Source organism: Salvelinus sp. IW2-2015, linkage group LG8 (assembly GCF_002910315.2).
Source record: "Salvelinus sp. IW2-2015 linkage group LG8, ASM291031v2, whole genome shotgun sequence".
Classification (NCBI taxonomy): Eukaryota; Metazoa; Chordata; class Actinopteri; order Salmoniformes; family Salmonidae; genus Salvelinus; species Salvelinus sp. IW2-2015.
Window position 1 is genome coordinate 52618074 of NC_036848.1, and position 24972 is coordinate 52643045.

The 24972-nt window shown below is 41.6% G+C and overlaps 1 protein-coding gene across 1 annotated transcript; it reads left to right on the forward strand.

The window, feature by feature from the left end:
- Positions 1 to 5034: 5034 nt before the first annotated feature.
- Positions 5035 to 23567, forward strand: LOC111968131 (hexokinase-1). The gene is made up of 18 exons (XM_023993693.2): positions 5035 to 5256; positions 9124 to 9286; positions 14170 to 14318; positions 15284 to 15403; positions 15625 to 15720; positions 15846 to 15945; positions 16857 to 17040; positions 17195 to 17350; positions 17490 to 17723; positions 18159 to 18463; positions 19490 to 19638; positions 19872 to 19991; positions 20383 to 20478; positions 20801 to 20900; positions 21895 to 22078; positions 22172 to 22327; positions 22433 to 22666; positions 22952 to 23567. Exons 1-18 carry the CDS (start codon positions 5194 to 5196, stop codon positions 23097 to 23099), a joined length of 2757 nt encoding a protein of 918 aa, XP_023849461.1. The 5' UTR covers positions 5035 to 5193; the 3' UTR covers positions 23100 to 23567.
- The last annotated feature ends 1405 nt before the right edge of the window (positions 23568 to 24972 follow it).

The window sequence follows — 24972 nt, forward strand, 5'->3', positions numbered from 1 at the left end:
ATGGACAATGACCCCAAGTATACTTCCAACGCTGTGGCAAAATGACTTAAGGACAACAAAGTCAAGGTATTGGAGTGGCCATCACAAAGCCCTGACCTCAATCCTATAGAAAGTTTGTGGGCAGAACTGAAAAAGCATGTGCGAGCAAGGAGGCCTACAAACGTGACTCAGTTACACCAGCTCTGTCAGGAGGAATGGGCCAAAATTCACCCAACTTATTGTGGGAAGCTTGGGGAAGGCTACCCGAAACGTTTGACCCAAGTTAATCAATTTAAAGGCAATGCTACCAAATACTAATTGTGTGTATGTAAACTTCTGACTCACTGGGAATGTGATGAAAGAAATAGAATGATTTATTTCAGCTTTTATGTACTATTATTCTGACATTTCATATTCTTAATATAAAGTGGTGATCCTAACTGACCTAAAATAGGTAATTTTTACTTGGATTAAATGTCAGGAATTGTGAATTGAGTTTACATCTATTTGGTTAAGGTGTATGTAAACTTATGACTTCAACTGGATGTTGGCTAAATTAGACCCCTAGTGGGATTAAATGGAAGAGTTAAACCAGGGCTGCTGCATGATACGTCATAAGACCATACACAGTAGTAGAGGGAAAACTTTGCTCACGGTAATCCCTCTCTGTCCTAGTAGTGACCTAGACTCCTAGGTTAATGATTCAGCTCATTCAGGTTTAGGGGCTGCTGCATGCTGTAGGTCACAACCAGCATATAAACAGCACTATGTACTGACATACTGTACATGCCCCCCTCAATGTATAGGATGATTATGACTATTTTAAGAATTGTGATATTCCCTTAGAGGGCATTGGGCCAACCTGTGATTTCTTTGTGCATTTCTAAAGAGAGGCAAGGTGTCTGGCAGATTTAATGAAGCCTTTGTTGTGCCTTTGGCTGAAGATATTTGGGTGCATTCATTCAGTATTCTTGTTTTTTTAATGTTGTAACAATAAGAGCTTTCAGTCAGAAATACAGTATCACAAGGGGAATCAGCATAGATATGTGATTCTGAAGGACTGCAGACACACTGGGCCCAGCAAAGTAGCATAGTCACCATTTGATTATATAATGAATCACCCTCTCTCAAATCCCGGCCAATCCTATCTGGAGGAACAAGTTGGTAGCACTGATTTACGTTGAGATTACCTAATCTTATTGAGGAGAAGACTTTCCCTATTCCTTCAACCACGGAGAACATGAAGAGATTGAGGATAGACGAAGTGAGAGATGATGAAGATATTTTACCACATCCTACTGTACGTATCACTGAACTATCTCATTAACTGGAGGGATATGCTAGGCTTATCACGAATGTGCATTATAGTTAGCTGAATAAAGCAAATTCAACTGATGCCATTGCTTAATATCGTAGTGAGTGTTTGTTAATTAGATTCTTGGACAGGAACATAAGGCATTAGCTGTGTGATAGATAGAAAAGTTGGGAGCTGGATAATTTGTATGAAAACTGATGTACATGGCTTATTCACAACATTGCCTGAAGAGGTTTTGTTGATGAACACCACTGACCTTTCTTCTGTAGACCACTCCAACTGAATCACTTATGTGACAATAGACAATACAAGTATAATGAAATGATTTGTGTTACAGTATTACTTCTCGTATTTCAACGTTTCTGTAAAAAATAAAAAATATTATAATAATATATATATATTTTTAAACTCTAATGAATGAATACCCCAGCATTAAAGGACACATATTATTGTGATATTCTCCCCACCAGGTTCAAACTGTTCACTCTATGTGTGGCTTTAAAATAAAGTGAATATTTGAATGGTCACCTCATAAAACGTGACTCATACATTGCACATGATCAAAATCCCATTCTATTGCTCAGTGTGAATTCCTACTCATCCCAGCTCCTTGGAGGAACGTTTCCTCTCCGTTATCTACTGTGTAAACATAATTTATGTTGTCACCATGGTGATTCTAACTGAAACTGCCACTGACAGGAAATCGCTTTATGTTTGTGAAGTCTGTGTTGATTGGTTGTGTGTTTGTTACACATTGGATATGCATGCAATCACACCTCAGCCTCTATAGTATACTATAGCTGAGTAATACCAAGTTTTAACATTTTGAATGAATTCCCTGTTTTATTAGTATTGATGGAAAACCCAAGCCTAGTGGATTTAGGTTTCTGTGAATAGTGAAGCGTTAACTACATGGTAACAGATCTGCTTTCATTGTCTTTAAAATTGTAAAGCGATGATTGAGTTCAGCAGGTGTGCTGGAGCCCTCTCTCTATCCTGCTTTCAGTCTCTGTCTCTCTCACACTCTCTCTAACGTCCCCCCCCCCCCACACACACACACACACACACATTTTCCCCCGTCAACCTGTTCTTCTTTCACTATTTCTAAATTCTGAAATATATTTTTATTTAACTTTTATTTAACCAGGTAGGCCAGTTGAGACAAGTTCTCATTTACAACTGCGACCTGGCCAAGATAAAGCAAAGCAGTGCGACCAAGAACAACAACTCAGAGTTACACATGGGATAAACAAACGTACAGTCAATAACACAATAGAAAAATCTATGTACAGTGTGTGCAAATGTAGTAAGATTAGGGAGGTAAGGCAATAAATAGGCCATAGTGGTGAAATAATTACAATTTAGCATTAACACTGGAGTGATAGATGTGCAGATGATGATGTGCAAGTAGAGATACTGGGGTGCAAAAGAGCAACAACAACAAAAAACATGGGGATGAGGTAGTTGGGTATTCTTTTTACAGATGGGCTGTGTACAGGTACAGTGATCGGTAAGCTGCTCTGACAGCAAATGCTTAAAGTTAGAGAGGGAGATATAAGTCTCCAGCTTCTGATTTTAGCAATTTGTTCCAGTCATTGGCAGCAGAGAACTGGAAGGAAAGGCGGCGAAAGGAGGTGTTGGCTTTGGGGATGACCAGTGAAATATACCTGCTGGAGCGCGTGCTACTGGTGGCTGTTGCTATGGTGACCAGTGAGCTGAGATAAGGTGGGGCTTTACCTAGCAAAGACTTATAGATGACCTGGAGCCAGTGGGTTTGGCGACGAATATGTAGCGAGAGCCAGCCAACGAGAGCATACAGGTCGCAGAGGTAGGTAGTATATGGGGCTTTAGTYACAAAACGGATGGCACTGTGATAGACTACATCCAATTTGCTGATTAGAGTGTTGGAGGCTATTTTGTAAATGACATCGCCGAAATCAAGGATCGGTAGGATAGTCAGTTTTACGGTCAGAGTATGTTTGGTCAGAGTATGTTTGGCAGCATGAGTGGAGGATGCTTTGTTGCGAAATAGGAAGCCGGTTCTAGATTTAATTTTGGATTGGAGATGCTTAATGTGAGTCTGGAAGGAGAGTTTACAGTCTAACCAGACACCTAGATATTTGTAGTTGTCCACATATTCTAAGTCAGAACCGTCCAGAGTGGTGATGCTAGTCGGGCAGGAGGATGCGGGCAGCAATCGGTTGAAGAGCATTTCATTTTACTAGCATTTAAGAGTAGTTGGAGGCCACGGAAGGAGTGTTGTATGGCATTGAAGCTCGTTTGGAGGTTTGTCACAGTGTCCAAAGAAAGTGTGTGAGCAAACTGAGCCTTGTTCAAAAACCCCGAACCTTGTTCAAAAGAAGTGAGTAAGAGAGAACTTAACTTCCCCTGATGACTTAACTTCCCCTGGTAGCTCTGGAATTACCAGACAAATGCAGTGACAATCCCTCCTGCTCAATTACAGCAGTTGGGAGGGGAGCAGGGAGGTGTGGGGGAGAGGTTGGATAGAGGACTCGTGTTTCAGAGAATAGCACACGTCAGGGGTGTGTCATCTGACTGTCGTGAGCTGAACCACGTCCATTTATACACACCACTCACTGTGTGTGAGACAGAGAACAAAACGTAACCTGGATTGAGCATGAATTCCTTATTTAGCAGGGGGACGTTCTAAATTGTTAACAACAGACTTACCAAAATACACAAAACTAGATTTTTTTCTGTTTTGTGTGTATTTGAAAATCAAACGTATTATTAATTTGGAGTGGTCATACAGTCAGTTGCTTTGCCATTGCAACACAACTGGACCTCTAAGCCACGTCCTAAACCTTTACAACACCCTACAAGTGTCCTTCAGGCAGCTTGTACCATTGCCCATTGTAGGCAGCAGTGAGGTAACAGACAGCAGCAGCCTCCAGTAGTGGCAGTCCAGAGAAATATATTAGTCAGCCTAATGAGCTCCCTGACGACATCAGTGCCCCCCTCCCCCAGAGAAATATTAGTCAGCTTAATGAGCTCCTGACAATTGCGAGTGACCCCCCCCCCAGAAATATATTTAGTCAGCTTAATGAGTCCCTGACAACATGCAGTGACCCCCCCCCAGAGAAATATATTAGTCAGCTTAATGAGCCTCTGACAATATGCAGTGACCCCCCCCCAGAGAAATATATTAGTCAGCTTAATAAGTTCCCTGACAACATGCAGTGACCCCCCCCTCCCCGCAGAGAAATATATTAGTCAGCTTAATGAGCTCCCTGACAACATGCAGTGACCCCCCCCCAGAGAGAGAAAAAGCGCTTCTGGGGTCAGAGGAGGACACTCGAGTGACACAGCCTCAACCCAAGAGCAAGGACAATTCAGCGTAACCTAACCCCTCTCTCTGCCTACTGTTTAACCCCTATGAGCCATCACCACAGCAACGTGCTGAACATGCCTGTTGGTTTCCTCTTCACAGTAAAAAAAGGATTGAGACCGGTTCTCTTTTTCCCCTCCTCCTCTCTCCTCTACTTCCTTGTTTCCTCCCCCACCCGATGTTCTTGTGAAAGAGAGTGTGTACTGCAGGCAGCCAGCCAGCCAACCTTTCGGCTGGGTTCTGCCCGGGAGGCTCCGGCTTCAGCAGTTCAGCCAATCAGAGCACAGGCAGAAGGAAGGGCTTAAACCAGTCCCCATCCCAGCCCCCCTACTGCGTGCATCTCATGCAAGCTAAACTTACTCCACATAGTCTGACTTCCTGGACCCAGGGAGAGAGTGTTGCGATAGTACTGATCTGTGTAGGAGCCCCATACATGACTGCTTTGTTTGAAACTGTGAGCTTTTTTTAACCTCCTTACCAGTGAGAAGAGACTATAGGGATTTCCCTTTTTTTAGCTCTCCATTTCTCCTTCACCACATCGGTGGACAGGATGATAGCAGCACAGCTTCTGGCCTACTTCTTCACTGAGTTGAAGGATGATAAAGTCAAAAAGGTGAGTGCTCTGTAGGGACCTTGCTACAGCAAGCAGAGTCGTTGCTACCTTCCTCCTAAAAATAGGACAGCTTTGAGGCACAGAGCTCAGGGCCATGTGACAAAATGTGACATAATCTGAAGCCCTGGGCTTATCGAGTGCCCCGAAGTTGGTAGATTCTCTCTGACTAGAGTCATGGTTACGTTTCCCTGTGTTGTGATAGCGTGCAGCAGCGTTTACAGTGTTGGTCAGGGCATCTTGTGTGTACCACTGCAATGTCCTTGAAACCAGGATGTGGCCTGCCCTGAGCAGTGGGCCACGGGTTTTTCCACGTCTGTTGTGAATGAATGTGTAGGGTGTGGTAACTAACCCTGTGAGAGGTCAGGAGCATCTAAAGCTACCCACCTCTTATGAGAAGAGGGTCAGGTTTCAGCTGCTGAATGACATTGCCTCCACTCGCTTCCTGGAGGCCCTTGCTGTAATGATTTCACTCTGTCATTGTTGAGAGAGAAAGGAATGCAAACGTTGAGAATGTGCATGTTGGAACTGCCCCATACCTCCTCTCCTGGCTGTTGTAGGACTACTGGCTAGGGTGTGTTAGTGGCAAATGTGCCTAAAGAAAAGCTAGCAAGTACATACTCTAGCTGGCAGGCCTATATCCTTGAGGTAAATGTTATGTCACTAGATTAAAACCAGCTATTATTCAGAAGTATCAAACATCTTTAGATTTCTCTGGCACAGCCATGTAAACAAATTACAGCGAGGTACAGGTTATTTATTCTCTGAAGGTTATTTGTGTGGTTGTCTGAGATGTGCTGCTGAATGACTTGTAYTGCTAATGAATGAAACATTCAGTTGCAAGTTGTTGGGCTCAACTAGTGTTTTGTAACAGGCCCAAACAGCGATTGAAAGATGTATGTGRTTTTACTTGTTTGGTCAGCTGCAAGTACATTTTTTTTTTAGTTATTTCCTCCCCTAAATCTGCTGTTTTGGTCATCAACTCAGTTAATGTAGGAAACTGCTAGAAAGAGAACCCATGTGTTCTCAATTGACGCAACTCTAAAAAGGAATCTAAAACGTTTAGGTGTTGTACAATCCAATCTTCCTTAATTGTGCAATATCCTCTCTGAGTAGTATCCATAATTGTTATAATTTTTTTCAATATGTGCAATATGATCAAGGATAAGGAATGTGACATAGGTATCACATAGATTGTGTGTATTTGTACTGACTCATTTARGTGATTAATATGTCATACAACTAGCCCTAGGTGGCCATCAGGGAGGGACGTGCTAATATGCCACACTCCCATTCTACATCTTTAGGAAACAGGAAACAATGAAATGACTGTAAAAAGACACCAGTGAAAGCTAAGTTTACATATCCTCAGTCCTTTATTGCGTTGTGTGCTGTGGTAGTTAAAAAAACATTGACATATCGAAATATTTGTTTGGCATACTCGAAGGCTTTTAGCTTGTGGCTAGAGAAACACACCCATATTACATTTGGTTATCAGGTTAAACTCTCAAACGGTGTTCTGAACACAATGCAATGAAGGTTCAACGGGSAGCCATTTTCAGTCAATACTAAGCATTGCTTACAGGGTTAATTGTGTCTACAAAACTACTATAAATAATACTACATGTTTGTAAAAAAACGTATTACCAAATTTCATGAGCCTAATCTCAAGGCTGATGAAATGGTTAGAACAGGAAATATGTGTAATATCTAACCCCTGGAACAGGAAGCCCACGCATTCTTCATAAATGACGGATATTTACAGTGCCTTCAGAAAGTATTCATACCTCTTGACTTATMCCARGATGTTGTTGTGTTTCAGCCTGATTTGAAAATGTATTAAATACAATACKCAATAATGACAAAGTGAAAACATGTTTTTATACATTTTAGCAAATTTATTGAAAATGAAATACAGAAATATSTAATTTACTTAAGGATTCACATRCCTGAGACAAGACATGTTAGAATCACATTTGGCAGCGATGACCGTTTTGAGTTTTTCTGGGTAAGTCTCTGAGAGCTTTGCACACCTGGATTGTACAATATTTGCATATATGTATTTTACATTTTTTCCTCAATCTGAACCAGGCTGTAACACAACAAAATGTGTAAAAAGTCAAGGGGTGTGAAGGCACTGTATGGTGTGTGTTCCTAATTTTTTTATAGCAATGCTGACTGTATGTACTGTATGACAATCATCGTGACTTGCTTTTTATGTTTCCTGCATTGGAATAATAAAGTTTATACAGTTAGTGCTAACCCAATCATTTTATATCTCACATAAATTCCTTTCAGTTTTATTCCTCTTATTACAGACCTGTACTGTCTAGCTCGTTACTGGAATGTCTCGAGGCAGTTCAATAGAGCTCTGTCCTCAAATGAACTCCTGTTTTATTTCACTAGTGCTGCCTTCATTCACATGGACAGATGTGGAAAGGCTTTAGAGAGAACGGCTCACTCTCCCAAGATTAAGGGTCAGAGGTGTGGCCTTCATGTCACTAGGCCCAGTATGTCAAAGGACGGCTGAATTACTAGTATTACTTGAATGTTTTGTAACTTTTGGTGTCGTTTGTGAGCCCATTGTGTTCCCTTTCAAGGAGAAAGCAGATAAAATAATCTTAATGTTTTGAATGTTGATGTATGAATGATGAGTGGATTAAACTGAATAAAACATTTCCCTCAAGAAGAAGGTGGTTGTCAAATCAAATTGTTTTTGTCACATGCGCCGAATACAACAGGTGTAGACCTTATAGTGAAATGCTTACTTATAAGCACTTAACCAACAATTAAGTTTTAATAAAAATAAGTGTTAAGTAAAAAAATGTAAAATAGGAAGGAACAAATAATTCAACAACCGTAGTAAAATAACAATAGCGGGGCTATATACACGGGGTACCGGTACAGAGTCAATGTGCGGGGGCACCGGTTAGTCGAGGTAATTGAGGTAATATGTACATGTAGTTAAAGTGGCTATGCATAGATAATAAACAGAGATAGCAGCAGCGTAAAGAGGGATCTGGGTAGCCCTTTGATTAGCTGTTCAGGAGTCTTATGGCTTGGTGGTAGAAGCTGCTAAGAAGCCTTTTGGACCTAGACTCTAGCGCTCCGGTACCGCTTGCCGTGCAGTCTATGACTAGGGTAGCTGGAGTCTTTGACAATTTTAGGGCCTTCCTCTGACACGCCTTGGTATAGAGGTCCTGGATGGCAGGAAGCTTAGCCCAGTGATGTACTGGCCGTACGCACTACCCTCTGTAGTGCCTTGCGGTCGAGACCGAGCAGTTGCCATACCAGGCAGTGATGCAACCAGTCAGGATGCTCTCGATGGTGCAGCTGTAAAACCTTTTGAGGATCTGAGGACCCATGCCAAATATTTTCAGTTTCCTGAGGGGGAATAGGCTTTGTCGTGCCCTCTTCACAACTGTCTTAGTGTGTTTGGACCATGACAGTTAGTTGGTGATGTGGACACCAAGGGAACTTGAAGCTCTCAACCTGTTCCACTACAGCCCCGTCGATGAGAATGGGGGCGTGCTCGGTCCTCCTTTTCCTGTAGTCCAAATCATCTCCTTTGTCTTGATCACATTGAGGGAGTGGTTGTTGTCCTGGCACCACACGGCCAGGTCTCTGACCTCCCTATAGGCTGTCTCATCATTGTTGGTGATCAGGTTGTGTAACCGGAAAACTTGATGATGGTGTTGGACTTGTGCCTGGCCGTGCAGTCATGAGTGAAATATTGAGTGCAATAGAGATTGCGTCATCTGTGGATCTGTTGGGGCGGTATGCAAATTAAGTGGGTCTAGGGTTTCTGGGATAATGGTGTTGATGTGAGCCCTGAGTGATCAATGATGATGATGTGTTGATGTCTTTCAGATCGATAAGTACCTGTACGCCATGCGTTTCTCCGACGAGACGCTGGTGGACATCATGAAGCGCTTCAGGATTGAGCTGGGAAATGGGCTGGGCCAGGACACCAATCCCACAGCATCCGTCAAGATGCTGCCCACCTTCGTCAGGTCCATTCCTGACGGTTCAGGTGAGCATGGATATTCAGATGAATAAGAGTTGTGGGAAATGTATGCCTTTCTTTAAAAGGGACAAGATGTAACATGTTAAAGATTTGTACAGTTACTGGTGTAGGATCTTAATTAGTTTCAGGAAATTTACTGCACACCAGGAAATACAAACTTGTAGTGTATTCAAACTTTAAAAAAGGCTTCTGAAGTTCGTCATTTCCACTTTAGAATGTCAGACTTGATTTGACCTCTGCTGAGTCCCCCAACAACCGGAAGCTCCGGTTTTCAGGGGAAATGGAAAAAGAGCCTGGCTGCATTTCAAACACTTAAGACACACCTTCCCCTCAGCCCTCAAATTAAGTGGACACTTCTGATAACGTATCATGACGTCTGACGAGTTGACACTTGCAGGGCAAGGAGCGAGGGAAGAATAAATACATTTTAAATGGCCCACTCTTGCCCGGAAATGTGTCACTCGTTCATCCCACGGTTGTGTTTTCAGTCATTATGGAACTGTTGTGTGTGCCTTATGTGCGCTACAGTCAATTATGATTACATTTCATATCTTGGCTAGAAGACAACGCATCCACAGACATCGAATGTTAGCCATCCTACTATATCAGGTAAATCGATGGATGAGTGTGATGTCAGGGAAAGTTATGTTCGCAAGTTAACGTTTCCAAAAGCTAACCAAACAAAAACATCATTACTTTTATGATACGTGTTTGCATTAGTAGCACAATTTCTAACTTATTTACACTTGTATGTTGACTTCTCCATATTAATGGTTGGTTTTACATTTTGGCTGACTTTTCTTCGCGGATGTACAATCATCATGAATTGAATTATGGGGWGTTTCAGGCCCGGAGCGAACGTAATTGTACACTCGCAAACTCGATCAAAAACGAGGGCTGAGGGGCTTGCGTTGCCAACTTCRCTTGCTTGGCTAATGTTAAGAGAATTATGTTCTCAAHGTTCATAAACTGAACTTCAATTAAACTACTCGGTCTGCTACCAAAAATGTGTAAGYTTCTTGTTGAAATGAAACAGACAGAGGCCAGTCTACAATAGTCAGCATGTTTATTTACGAGAGCTCTGGTCTGTTGTACAAGACAATTTATTTTATACTGGCTTCTCACGCACACACATTTGCACACAAACAGTAGGTATGCYCACACTGTRCTGRTACCCAGCCGACAAAGATTAGGGACCGTGAGACTTACTCCCCATCCTCCCTCAAGATAGGGAGACCCTGGGAAGTACTCTGTGGCCCCAGCCAAGGTCGGCGCCGAATTCTGCTCAGACAGTCTGTTTTTAAGATAAACATTAGCTATATTGTTTTACCCTAATTCTAACTAGAACTACACATTTATTGATTATAATTTTATACATTCTAATCAATTCCATACAATTATATGGTTTCAGGGTGGAATATTCTAATCATTCAATTAACAGATAAATCCCATTAACACTAATCATTTGGKCCAACGACAAAGATGGCCGCGGGGATTCCCCAAAGAGCATAAGGCGAGGGTAAGTGGAGGAGGGTCTGTCTTTTATGAGTTTGAAACGCAGCCCATGTGACGCTACTTCAGCTTTTGGACGTTAACAAGGTGACACTCCATCTTAACTCCTCCTCCACATTTACTGGATTGGTTGAACAGTGCAGAAGAGAACTTCCCCTAACAGTTTTTTTCTTATTTTCTTCTTCTTGTCAAGACCAGTATGTAAGGGATCTATTTTCGGGCATTTATTTTACGCCTTATATGTTAGGTTAGCTCTACCAAAACATTTATACACCCCTACAAAAATGTGCATTAATAATTCACATTTCCTCTGCTGCAGGATTATTTTCCTGCTGTGAGAAACTGCTGAAATGAAGGTCGTACATCTCTACACATCTAGGTGTGAGAAAGACACCTGGGGTGTAATCATTAGCCTGAGATGTTAAAATTAGAGTTTTTATTGGACAAAGTCAGATAAGTCCCATTTCATTCCATTTGCTTTCGTTTWAGAAACGCTTTGCAACAGAATCGGRGGAATGATTACACCCCAGTTAGTCAAGTGGCATTGTTTCAGTTTTTTTCTCCCATTGGCTAGAGTTACAGTCACAATAAAAATTTGAGGATCTGATTTCCTGAGTACAACCTACATTTAATTTGACCAATATTAAAGGACACAATTTCATACATCTCACCTCATCAATTCTCCTATGATCTTTCAGGGCAGGTCAATATGAGTTGGCAGCACATTCGATCTGCCAACARTCAAATCAAACCATTTGAATGAAAAAGGTTATCTGATGTTCCTGATACAGCAAGTTGAAATAATGTTTGATTCATGAAGAATTGCATCTTATTGTGTCCAACACTTGTAAACTTTTGCTAGAATTTGGTGACAACTGGTGTGTCTTAATCAATAGTAGCAGAAGGTTGYTACTTTTTTTGATCAACTAACTTGAACATGTGTTTCAAATGGACAAATGAAGCATCCAGTGGATTCATCGATGCATTKATTCAATGATGAATGAACTGTTGTCGTCTGAATGGCTGTAGGRCTACTGCAGCGCCAAGCTTGCCGTGTAATCATGGTAGAATCTGCCTTTGCTGCAGCGTGTAAGCATTCCATATTCAAGCCCTCCAGCACCCTATCAAAAGCCTGTGATTACATCATAGATTACACATAATCCCACCTCCAGATTTTTATAGGCAGTCGGTGTCTGAATCTACCGTCTGTACTCGGTGGAAGGCTGTGTTATGTGTGTGACTGGCGGGGTTGGAACCCGGGTCTCCTGTGTGGCACAAGATTGTGGTAAGCCATTGAGCTAAAGTCTATAGGCATTAGTTTGGTGATCTATGTGTGAGCATGGTTAACATTATCAACTATATGTGTTATCAACTTTATGTGTTATCTACTATATGTGTTAGGTGTTATCAACTATATGTGTTATCAACTATATGGAATACGTCTATCAGCTACGGCAACACAAATGTTTCCTAAGGTCAGTGACATGATACTGTATCACAATGATCTTTTAGCTCCACAAGCATTGCTATGAATGTCTTGGTTCTTGTTTAACACAGTAAAACTTCTGAAATCACCCTGTACCATGATTGTAATTAATACATAGTACACTATGAAGATGCTTGAGGACCTGCAGTGTCCTTGTATTGTTGACCAGGAATCCTCCCCCTGGCATTCCTTCAATGAGTTATTCCATAAGGAATAAGGGAGTGGAGTGGAGAATTAGATTTCAAACAATGGTTTTCACTAGGCTATCTATACTTTCATGTGATTTTCAGCGTCGTCATTTGTAAGAAATACGATACTAATAAAGATGGACATTGTAAATTCAGTATAGTTGCTCCTTTACTGTTACTGTGTTAATAAGTAACATCCAGGCTGCTGAATTCTGCTGTCATTCACACRTTAAATATTTGTTAATTTATTAACAAGGCAGCAGTGAAGGAAGTCTAATGGGTTTGACTACCTCTTGACATAGCCTAATGTTGCAACCCTACACTGACTGAAGTTAGTGCAACTGTGTAGTGCAATCATGACCAAATGAATCAACTACTGGTAGGCTAAAACAGTATCTATTAACATCCTATCAGGAAAGCGCAATTCAGAGACGAGTTTTCGGTGAAGCTTTCTCACTTTCTCCCATCAGAAGACCCATTTGTCAGAGTGTGAATACTAGCGGATAGCCAACCTAGCAATGATTTATTGTTGTCAGGCGACAGCAGTAGGGTGAATTAGGTTGTTAATCTGTCTGCACTCAGTGTTTTAGGATTGGATGTAAAAAAATTAATTAAGAAAAAGCATTTCCTGTCAAACAATCACTTTGAAGTAAATCACAGAAAATGTGGCATACATCACACTGTCAGGGTATTAGCTCGTGAATGGAGTAAGAGATCATATATGCAGTAGGCCTTTAGGGTTCAAATGTTGCATTTCCTCGTTTTGTTTTTTTACTTTTCAGTTCTGTTGGTTTTCAAAGGAGAAGTTGTCATGCCCATAAAGTACTACTGCTTTCATTGTAACATGTTCTCAAGACATTGTCAAACAGTCTTTAATTCCCAGTAGAGTGGATTTTTGGCAAGAGTTGCCAGGAGCTTTAGCCAAACTGATATACTCTTGCATGGCAATGCCAAGGATAGCCAACCCAGGCATGGGCAACACAAGGATAGCCAACCCAGGCATGGGCAACACAAGGATAGCCAACCCAGGCATGGGCAACACAAGGATAGTCAACCCAGGCATGGGCAACACAAGGATAGCCAACCCAGGCATGGGCAACACAAGGATAGCCAACCCAGGCATGGGCAACACAAGGATAGCCAACCCAGGCATGGGCAATACAAGGATAGCCAACCCAGGCATGGGCAATACAAGGATAGCCAACCCAGGCATGGGCAACACAAGGATAGTCAACCCAGGCATGGGCAACACAAGGAGTTCAGTCTCTGTGAAATGTGACTGTATAACTACATTTATAATCTACATACCTCTATCAGTACTATGTGCCAGTGGCTCATATGTTCTTGCTGCGTCCACATTAGATTAGATTAGATTAACTTTATTATCCCACCCGGGTAACATTTATTTGGTTGTGTTCCTAAAAAGACAAAGTACAGATATAGGATCTTAATTTAAACACCCTGTTGCAGGAGAACTTTCCTGCAATGCATCAACCCCTACAGAAATGTCGATTCATTATAATCCACACAATAATTCACATTTCCTGTTGCTGCAGGATTATTTTCCAGCTGTAGCAAACTGGCTCAAATTAAGATACTCCGTCTGAACATAAAACAGAGGTACACAGAATAATAATGCACATTAAAATGCATTTGAAGGTGCGACGAAGGCTACACATCCATATTGTTATTGCTTGTTACAGAGAAGGGGGACTTCATTGCTCTGGATCTGGGAGGCTCGGCCTTCCGCATCCTGCGAGTAAAGGTGTCCCATGAGAAGAAGCAGACGGTTCAGATGGAGAGCCAGGTCTATGACACTCCTGAGGACATCATCCATGGCAGCGGCACTCAGGTACGGGGTACCTTTCAAACTCAGACCTTATATAAATGTCCAAGGGCCCGATTCAGACTTGAGATAAATAGACTTAAAACTGCAATATGTAACTTTTTGGGCAACCTGATCAAATTCACACAGAAATATGTTATAGATATGTCATTCGCATTGAAAGCAAGTCTAAGCAGCTGTAGATATGTTCTTTGTGTGCTATTTCTATGCTTAGTTCTTAAGTTTTGTTTTTGCGTCTTTTACTTTCGGTTTTGTACACCAGCTTCAAACAGCTGGGGGAAAATGTTGTTATTGAAAATATATTTCACAGCGGTGATTTCGGGGTGTGGTTTGATGTCGGTGTCTCTTGTGTGTGTTCGCAGGTGGGAAGAGTTAGCCCAATTCTTTTTCCAATTAGCTTCAGCCGGCCGGGGTGCGAAAATTAGTTTGACTGTGGATAGCCTATCCCTGGGGATAGTTTGGGACCGTCAATAAATTGCACAATGTAAATGAGACAATKATTTCAGGTTGCACACCTTCTAGCAGTCTCATTAAATGCTTTCAATATTTGTATATGAATTTCTACAATTTATAGTTGGTTTGAGGTTTTTAASTCATTGACATTTGAAGCTATTGACATTTTAAAATATTGTCCCATGTACAATGTGTAATTTACTGATTGTCCCTAACTAGCCCCATAGAGATATTGAYTGTCAAACCAAGTTGAACATGGGCATTACAAAATGATTACTTGGGTGCTGTGGGCAGGATTAAAATTAASAAGAAGGTGTAAGGGGTTCGCACAAGAACAAAAAATGCCGCTTAAAGCTTACTTCGTTATTCAATGATTTTAATCATTTTCAGTGCGTCAGTGATAGCCCTAAAAGCCTAGTGGCAAGGGAAACACAACCAAAGTGTGCATTGCAGTCTCTCCTTGTCCATACATTGCTTTCGAGATAACTATCCCTCACTAAATTGTTTTCCTTTTGCAGCTGTTTGACCATGTTGCAGAGTGCCTGGGTGACTTCATGGAGAAGCAGAATATCAAGGACAAGAAGCTTCCAGTCGGCTTCACCTTCTCATTTCCCTGTGCACAAACCAAACTGAATGAGGTAAGAGAATCATTTTTATTTTTTTATTTAACCTTTATTTAACTTGGCAAGTCAGTTAAGAACAATGACGGCCTACCAAAAGGCCTCCTGCGGGGACGGGGGGCTGGGATTAAAAATGATCACACCAATAGGACAGTACACCTAAGAGTATCAGTTTCAAAGACTGTTCATATATTATAGCTCATTCATCTGTAGCCTAACTTCCTGTTTGTCTGTTGCAGAGTTTTTTGCTCAATTGGACTAAACGCTTTAAAGCCAGTGGAGTTGAGGGAATGGACGTTGTGGCACTTCTGAACAAGGCCATCAAAAAGCGTGGGGTAGGTTTGATGTTTTCAAGCATGCTTGCCTGATGCAATGACAATGAAGTTCAGTCATAAGCAATGATTAGAAAGAAATCTGTTGCACCATGGTTGTATAATTGTAACCCTGTGCTTTTTTTCAGGACTATGACGCAGACATCATGGCAGTGGTCAATGACACAGTTGGAACCATGATGACCTGTGGCTTTGATGACCAGCGTTGTGAAGTTGGTATCATCATAGGTAGGACATCCACTTACCTCCCAACAGACAGATACAGTGCTGTTGGATTTCAATGTTTCCCTTCTTATCATCCTTTTACCCCAGTTTTGTTCAAGCCGGGCTGAAGCTCATTGGTTACACTCTTAAATCAAATGTTATTTGTCACAAGRGCCGAATACAACGGGTGTAGACTTTAACGTGAAATGCTTGCTTATTAAAAAAATAATATTCCGCTTAAAAAAGTTTTTTAAAGGTTTAAATTATATATATTTTTTATTAAAAAAACAATAGAGTAACACAAGTAATAAAATAAAACGCACAAGAATGGAGCYTCATGTATATACAGAGCTACACTGTATATACAGGAAGTAGTACTCTCGCTACTAATATGTTATCTCTTGGTGTTTCCTCATTCTCCTTRGTTTCTGGATATACAACAGCATTTTAAAAAATGCAGTTGTAAATTAAAACTGCAGCCAACACTGTTTATAGGGAATTGATGTAGATGTCCTGGCCCTTGTTAATGACACATTGGAAACCATGATGACCTGTGGCTATGACGACCAGCATTGTGAAGTGGGGGTTGTCATAGGTCAGCCTGGCATTCATTTGCATCCTTCATTCAGAATGGCTGTTTCATTGTCAGTATCATGAGTCTTTACCTCTAGCTACCCAACAGTCTTTCAATTCAAAGGCTTTATTGGCATAGGAAACATATGTTTACATTGCCAAAGCAAATGGAATAGACAACAAACACAAGGGAAATAAACAATCAGTAAACATTACCAAAGTTTTAAAATAATGGAGACATTTCAAATGTTATATTATTGGCTATGTACAGTGTTGTAACATTGTGTATCAGTGTTGCAAACAGTGTTGCAAATAGTTGAAGGCAGATTCTTCCTCACCATTGCTTCTGTATGTCATCTCAGGCACAGGTACTAATGCTTGTTACATGGAGGAGCTGAGGCACATTGACCTGGTGGAGGGAGACGAGGGCAGGATGTGCATCAACACAGAGTGGGGAGCCTTCGGGGACAATGGGATGCTGGAGGACATTCGCACAGAGTTTGACCGAGAGATTGACCGGGGATCTCTGAATCCAGGGAAACAGCTGTATGTCTGCTGTTATTATTAGACTATAAAGTAGATCTTACCGAGTGACTTGAAGACATGAAAAGATCAGTCTAGTGTTTTGGTAGTAGTTGTTGTCTTACGTGTTACCTTTTCTCTCAGTGTTTAGTAATGTATTGTATATTTTTCTCTCCAGGTTTGAGAAGATGGTCAGTGGGATGTACATGGGCGAACTTGTGCGACTCATCCTGGTCAAGATGGCCAAAGAAGAATTTTTGTTTGAGGGTCGGATAACCCCTGAACTTCTTACCAAAGGGACAATTGAAACAAAACATGTTTCTGCCATTGAAAAGTAGGTGTCAATCAGTTTTATTTTCCTTCGGGTCCAGACGACTTGTGTCATGTTTTAAGTCTGCACACTACTACTGTACACCTTTAATGTTATTTACCACCACTGAGCTCATCCCTTCTCGGTACCTGTCATTGTCCAGGAGTAAAGAAGGCCTTACCAAAGCCAAGGAGATCCTAGGTCGCCTAGGTGTAGAACCATCTGCAGATGACTGCATCGCCGTGCAGCACGTATGCACCATAGTCTCCCACAGATCAGCCAACCTCATTGCTGCCACTCTGGGTGGCATCCTCTCCAGGCTAAAGGACAACAAAGGGAATCCTCGTCTTCGCACTACTGTGGGCATCGACGGCTCTCTCTACAAGATGCACCCGCAGTGAGTAGTCTATACCAGAAGAAGGCCCCGTAGATACAGTGATTAGCCTATAATGCTAGAGGGCCCCCTGGATACAGTGTTTAGCCTATACCACTAGAGGGCCCCCTGGATACAGTGTTTAGCATGTGCCACTAGAGGGCCCCGTGGATACAGTGATTAGCCTATACCACTAGAGGGCCCCCTGAATACAAGGCATAATGTTATTGTGAATCTTAATTGTGTATCTTGATTTGAAGCTGTGATTCTGTCAAATGGTTTAGGGGTATACTATAATGGACTTTGAAAAAAGAGACACTGATACAGATATCAACGTTATATTTTAGGTACCAGGGCAAAAAGTCTGAGTTGTTGAGTTGCATGAAAGGTTGAGTTACACGTGAGAGTCTAAGGTCAGGATTTTGGTCTGACTAAGAATGTCCCTGCCCATCTCCTCAGATATGCCCGGCGTCTCCACAAAACCGTCCGCCGCCTAGTTCCCGAGTCAGACGTCCGCTTCCTGCTCTCAGAGAGTGGCAGCTCCAAGGGCGCTGCCATGGTGACCGCCGTGGCCTACCGGCTGGCTGATCAGCGTCGTCAGATCACAGAGACCCTGGCTGAGTTCAGACTGACCAATGACCAGCTGCTGGAGGTGAAGAAGAGGATGAGGACGGAGATCCAGAACGGCCTGGGGAAAAATACCCATGACAGCTCCACCGTCAAGATGTGGCCCACATATGTACGCAGCACACCGGATGGATCAGGTAAGAAAGTTCAACTGGGATTGAAACTAGTTAGCCGGTCTGTGATTCTACCTGTTGAACACAGTGGTTTAGCTCTGTGACAAAACATTTAGAGAGGAATTCCATTTGACATGCGTTATAACTCAATGGGAATTTTACACTTCCTCTGATCCCCCTGCTGTATAAAACCACATCAACAGGTTGACAGATCCCCCTGCTGTATAAAACCACATCAACAGGTTGACAGATCCCCCTGCTGTATTAAAACCACATCAACAGGTTGGACAGATCCCCTGCTGTATAAACCACATCAACAGGTTGACAGATCCCCTGCTGTATAAAACCCACATCAACAGGGTTGACAGATCCCCTGCTGTATAAACCACATCAACAGGTTGACAGATCCCCCCTGCTGTATAAACCACATCAACAGGTTGACAGATCCCCCCTGCTGTATAAAACCACATCAACAGGTTGACAGATCCCCTGCTGTATAAACCACATCAACAGGTTGACAGATCCCCCTGCTGTATAAACCACATCAACAGGTTGACAGATCCCCCTGCTGTATAAAACCACATCAACAGGTTGACAGATCCCCTGCTGTATAAAACCACATCAAACAGGTTGGACAACCTCATGCTTTGCTACACTGCTGTATAATGATGGCCTCTTTCCATGTAAGGACATCACATTGTGTATTGTATTGGCTCAGCACCTCTTGCAGTGCCCTGATTYAGGTCAATGTGTTTCTAAGACTAGCACAATTACTGCACAACACTCCCACACCTTGATGTAAGTCAATCCAATTCTAATGAGAGATTAAACTCTGATAACACACTGCTTGTCTGAGCCCTAATTTCAAATGGCTATGACAGTGGTAACACTTTACATAAAGTGAACAAGTAKAYTGCATTGTAAGACWTGTCATAAGCTTTTATGAACCCTTTATAATCACCTATGTTTTCTAATCACCTCATAATGAAATGGAAAATCAAATAATATTTTGTTTAATTAAAGATAGTATTCTTATGTTGTGTTTTCCAGAAAAGGGTGATTTCTTGGCTTTGGATTTAGGAGGGACAAACTTTAGAGTTCTGTTAGTAAAGATCCGTAGTGGCAAGCGGCGGACAGTAGAGATGCATAACAAAATATATGCCATTCCTATGGAGGTGATGCAGGGGACCGGAGAGGAGGTGAGTTAGTTTGGGAGTTTCATCTGAGTATGGACTTATCTCATTCTGTACCAAAACAATAAACATTTTCTCACATATTAGAAAAGGTAAATGCAACAGCTTCTATTATATTTCCATAGAAACAATAGAACACACATTAAGCACATTCTAACAGCCAACCTTTGTTACCTGTGTAACTTAAGTAAATGTTACATGTGCTTGTTGAAACATACCCTCCATTTCCCCCCCTCTAGCTGTTTGACCACATTGTCCAGTGCATATCTGACTTCCTGGACTACATGGGCATGAAGAACACCCGCCTGCCTCTGGGCTTCACCTTCTCCTTCCCGTGTAGACAAACCAGCCTGGATGCGGTGAGCTGACTGCAAGGTTTCTTAAACTATGGGTCGGGTGAGGTGTAAAGTAATCAGCCATTCATCAGCTTTTTACATCTCAGACATATTGTTCACAGCTTGCTCATTGCTGTGTGTGTGTGTGTGTGTGTGTGTGTGTGTGTGTGTGTGTGTGTGTGTGTGTGTGTGTGTGTGTGTGTGTGTGTGTGTGTGTGTGTGTGTGTGTGTGTGTGTGTGTGTGTGTGTGTGTGTGTGTGTGTGTGTGTGTGTGTGTGTGTGTGTGTGTGTGTGTGTGTGTGTGTGTGTGTGTGTGTGTGTGTGTGTGTGTGTGTGTGTGTGTGTGTGTGTGTGTGTGTGTGTGTGTGTGTGTGTGTGTGAATCACTAATAGAACATCACTGTGTCTTTGTTCAGGGCATCCTGGTCACCTGGACCAAAGGATTCAAGGCCACTGACTGTGAAGGGGAGGATGTTGTGGGGCTTCTCAGAGAGGGGATTAAACGGAGAGAGGTAAGTGGAGAGATGGCATGATTCTATAACCTGAGCCCGGCCCTGAGCAGGAAAATCTCTTGGCCCTAGATATAACGAAGGCCCCTGCTGTAAGTGGCTGATCTTTGGGTATATAATATATACAAGCTGAGATCTTATGGGCATCTATTGACAATCAAAAGTCGCTGGAGGCTGCTCTTTTTGTTTGTTTTTACCATGATATAGAAAGTTGTGATACAATATTTGTCAGTGGTATTTCTATAAATTCATTTGTCATCTCCCCATTGCATATGTTTCCCAAAGACGTCCTGCACATGTGATTTTATATCTGTGTTTACTTCAGGAGTTTGACTTGGACGTAGTGGCAGTAGTGAACGACACAGTTGGGACCATGATGACATGTGCATATGAAGAATCCACCTGTGAGGTTGGCCTGATTGCAGGTTGGTCATCTGTTTTCAGACACCTCCATAATGCTGATTCAAAATGGTTTCTGCCTAATGATAGAGCATGGGCAGGAAATGGACACCCACACACTGTTGAATGTTCCTGTGTCTTCGCAAAGTATAGTGGAGCACTCAACAGTGTCCAGGTGTATCGATTTCTTTTCTATGATGTACATTTTGTTTCCTGCACCTGGCAAAGTGCAGTACTTTCAAAACTAATTCTAGACCATGGCAATATAGATTTGAGCGACGGAGAGGACAAGTGAAAGTAGGAATGATCAGAATAACAGCTGATTGCGAGAGTAACAATGTCCCTATATCTAGACAACTACAGAACATTATAATTATTGTGTTTGGTCGGAACCAGCCCTCCTCTGAAAGGCTGAGATATTTGACTCAGCTAATCAGCTGTACCAGTGATTGTCTGAGACGGGAGTTTGTTTTACCCCTTGTGTTGGTATTCACGATTTGGACCACAATGGACAAGAGTTGCAGCTCGTGAGTTTATTTCTTTTGAGGTTCAAATTTCCAACCATTTCAAAAATGTAGCTCCTGGCTCACATTTCCTGGTCTCTGAGATTCAGCGTTTAAACCACTTTAGACGTGGGCTGAAACTTGACAGATCAAGGGGATACACTTTCCAAGTTACAATTTCGTCCATACAATTTTTTWATGGAATCACTGACCATTCCCCACATTGTTATGTTAGAAATATTGTTCCAGTATCCACTTTTGACCGTGTTCGAATTTTGGCGGGAAAACAGTCTGTGAAACAAAGACATTCCTTTGGTTGATACTAAAGGGGGAGACAGAGCCCCCCTTCTTCCTGCAATTTACCACAGGGTGTGACCTGTCAAACCGGCCCAGTTCCCTCTTCCCCTATTCTGTGGGTGAGAGAAGGTCTGGTTATTGTCAATCATTGCCAAGCTGATCTGACCGATTGTGATCATCACAGGACAGTCATGACAACATGTATGGTTTGTGGTTTCAGGAACTGGCAGCAATGCCTGTTACATGGAGGAGATGAGGAACATTGAGACGGTGGAGGGAGATGTGGGGAGGATGTGTGTCAACATGGAGTGGGGTGCKTTCGGGGACAACGGCTGTCTGGATGACATCAGGACAGAATATGACAGAGCTGTGGATGACTTATCACTCAACCCTGGCAAGCAGAGGTGACTGGGCTGCTCTCTTTATTTGATATGGAATAGTCTTGTTATTAGAGATCTAGATATACGTAAATTATTCTGTTTTTTTTTTCATCTCAGGTATGAGAAGATGTGCAGCGGTATGTATCTAGGGGAGATTGTGCGAAACATCCTGATCGACTTGACGAAGCGTGGCTTCCTCTTCAGAGGGCAGATATCAGAGACCCTAAAGACCAGAGGCATTTTCGAAACTAAATTCCTCTCCCAGATTGAAAGGTCAGCAGCCATATTGAATCTGCAATTGAAATGGTAACTGATTGTGTCATAACTACCTTTTTGTTGTGCAATGGTCTCAACAAAATGTCTTAATTTTCCCTTCAGTGACCGCTTGGCGCTACTGCAGGTGAGGTCCATTCTGCAGCAGCTAGGTCTGGACAGCACATGTGATGACAGTATCATTGTCAAGGAGGTGTGCGGTACAGTGTCTCACCGGGCGGCCCAGCTCTGTGGAGCCGGAATGGCCGCCGTCGTCGACAAAATACGTGAGAACCGCGGGCTGGACCAAATGGACATCACCGTGGGGGTGGACGGAACGCTCTACAAGCTTCATCCACAGTGAGTAATAATGATGTGATTGCAATTGGCTTGTAATAACATGTATCACAGTCATTGACTGAGTTATTCAAGTTGACAATGATATTATGGTTAATGTTGAGTATGCAGTTATGTTGAGTATGCAGTTTATTGCAGTTATAAAATAAAAATGGTATAGCACATCTTCGTTCTATTCTATTTATCAAATTCTACATCTTCATTGATTTACTTTCAGTGTAACAATAGCATGAACAAAATCAAGTGTGTTATGCGAGACCAACCATGTATTTTTCTATCCATTCACAGCTTCTCGGGGATCATGCACCAGACAGTGAAAGAGTTGGCCCCTAAGTGCAATGTCAACTTCTTTCTCTCTGAGGACGGGAGCGGCAAGGGTGCAGCCCTCATCACCGCTGTGGGATGTCGCATGCGTGAGCAGGAGGAGAAGAGCTGAGTCTGTTTGGCCTGCCCCCCTCCTCGTCCTCTTTCACTTCCTCTTCTTCCTCTCCTTACACATGGTTAGAGAGGTATGCTACAGTATGTGACCAATACAATTTGATTTGAGGATTTGATTTAACGATGACGTTGCTACAGTATCCGCCACTCTGCTTCAGACACAACCCGTTGTGGGCACCAGTGACGGAACATTACATGCTTCCAAACCATTTAATTCCTACACCTGCTATTACCAACCTTTTTCCTCTTTGTGTTGGTCTGCTGTACTGGATGGAAGGAACTGGGCTCTGTTTGATTTAGTCTTGTTTGTGATGTTAGAACACTGCTGTAGGTATTTGGGGCTAATGTATAGTAGAGAAGAAAGGGAATATTTCTGCTTTGAATGTCTTATACCTTGCCTAGGTTTGTTAAATGTTATTTATTTTATAGTGTGGATGTTTTGACATAATGAGTGGTAGGGGATAATCATTGTAAGGTTAAAGATCTCTATTGCAAAATGGAGTTTTATTTTACTGTAAGTATTTCCAAAATGTCAAATGTCAACTTTGCTTTTGTTTGATAGAATTTCTAGGGTTGTCATGAATGCACCATTGTTCCCTGACCTTTGAGTATATTTTCATTGCTCAAGGGCAGGCTGCTCACAAGCTCGTTCAAACGTCTATACAGCCACCCTGTAGGATTTTTCCTTAATACATTGCTTTGGCAGTCTTTGTGAAACCTCTCAGGTTTAGTCATATTAAGTAAATGTAAAAATCATGCTTTTTACCTAACTCCTCCTGAAAACCAGCGCTCTAAAGCAACTGGATCAATAAAAGTGTCTTTTGTGAACAAGATAATGACTTGAATTCCAACAGTGTACAATGTAAAAAAAAGATGCTTATAACAGAATGAAGGGAACAAAATAGGAGTATACGTTTGCATACTGCAGTTGAATGTTTGAGTCTTACTGTACAAAAATGATAGAACACGATATATGCATAGAACATGATAAATGCATAGAACATGATAAATGTATAGAACATGATAAATGCATAGAACATGATAAATTATAAAACATGATAAATGCTTGCCTTATTTGGTGTCAGATGTCTAGAATACATTTATTTTGTACAATTATAGAGATGCACTAAAGCTGGTCCAAATGATGCAATGGGATTAAATGAAACTTTATTTTGATGTGCAAGCAAATATGAAGCTTTTACTTTTCTTTGAATATCTATGGTAATTATCATGGCAATACTTTTTTCCAATAAAGGTCGACTTCCATTCTGAGCTTTAGTTCATGAAATGTTCCAGTGATGTTATAGTTAGGACATTGATAATATAATACAGACAGTTAAGCTCATTGACAAGGATGCTATGTTAGCAACAACCATATTTCTGTTATTTTGTGAAATAATTTCACATACAATATGTCTAGTCATGTAAAGCTATATATATTTTTCAATTATGGTTACGTTAAAATAGCATTCTGAACATGAGCAAGATGTTATGAAAAAATAACTTACGAACTTAACACTCAAAGTAATTTATGAATTACACTGGCATTATGCTACTATCTTAAGGTGGAAAGTTATTTCACTTAAATCGTCTGTTATCAACAGCCGTAATTAATTTCTAAAGTCGCCAGCACCAGCATATTATAGTAATGCACAGCGCAACATTTTACAATACTTTAAATTTAGCAATTCCTCAGTGGGGTGACTTTTCTATGCTACATTACACTATATCAATATCAACTACACAAAACAAGACTTACATCATTTTACATAAGTAGCAAAACATGTAGTGGGATATAAATGTAAATTACATTTTTGAGCACATCGCAAGACACGTTAAAAGTACTCTATGGTACAAAACTAAAATTAAAT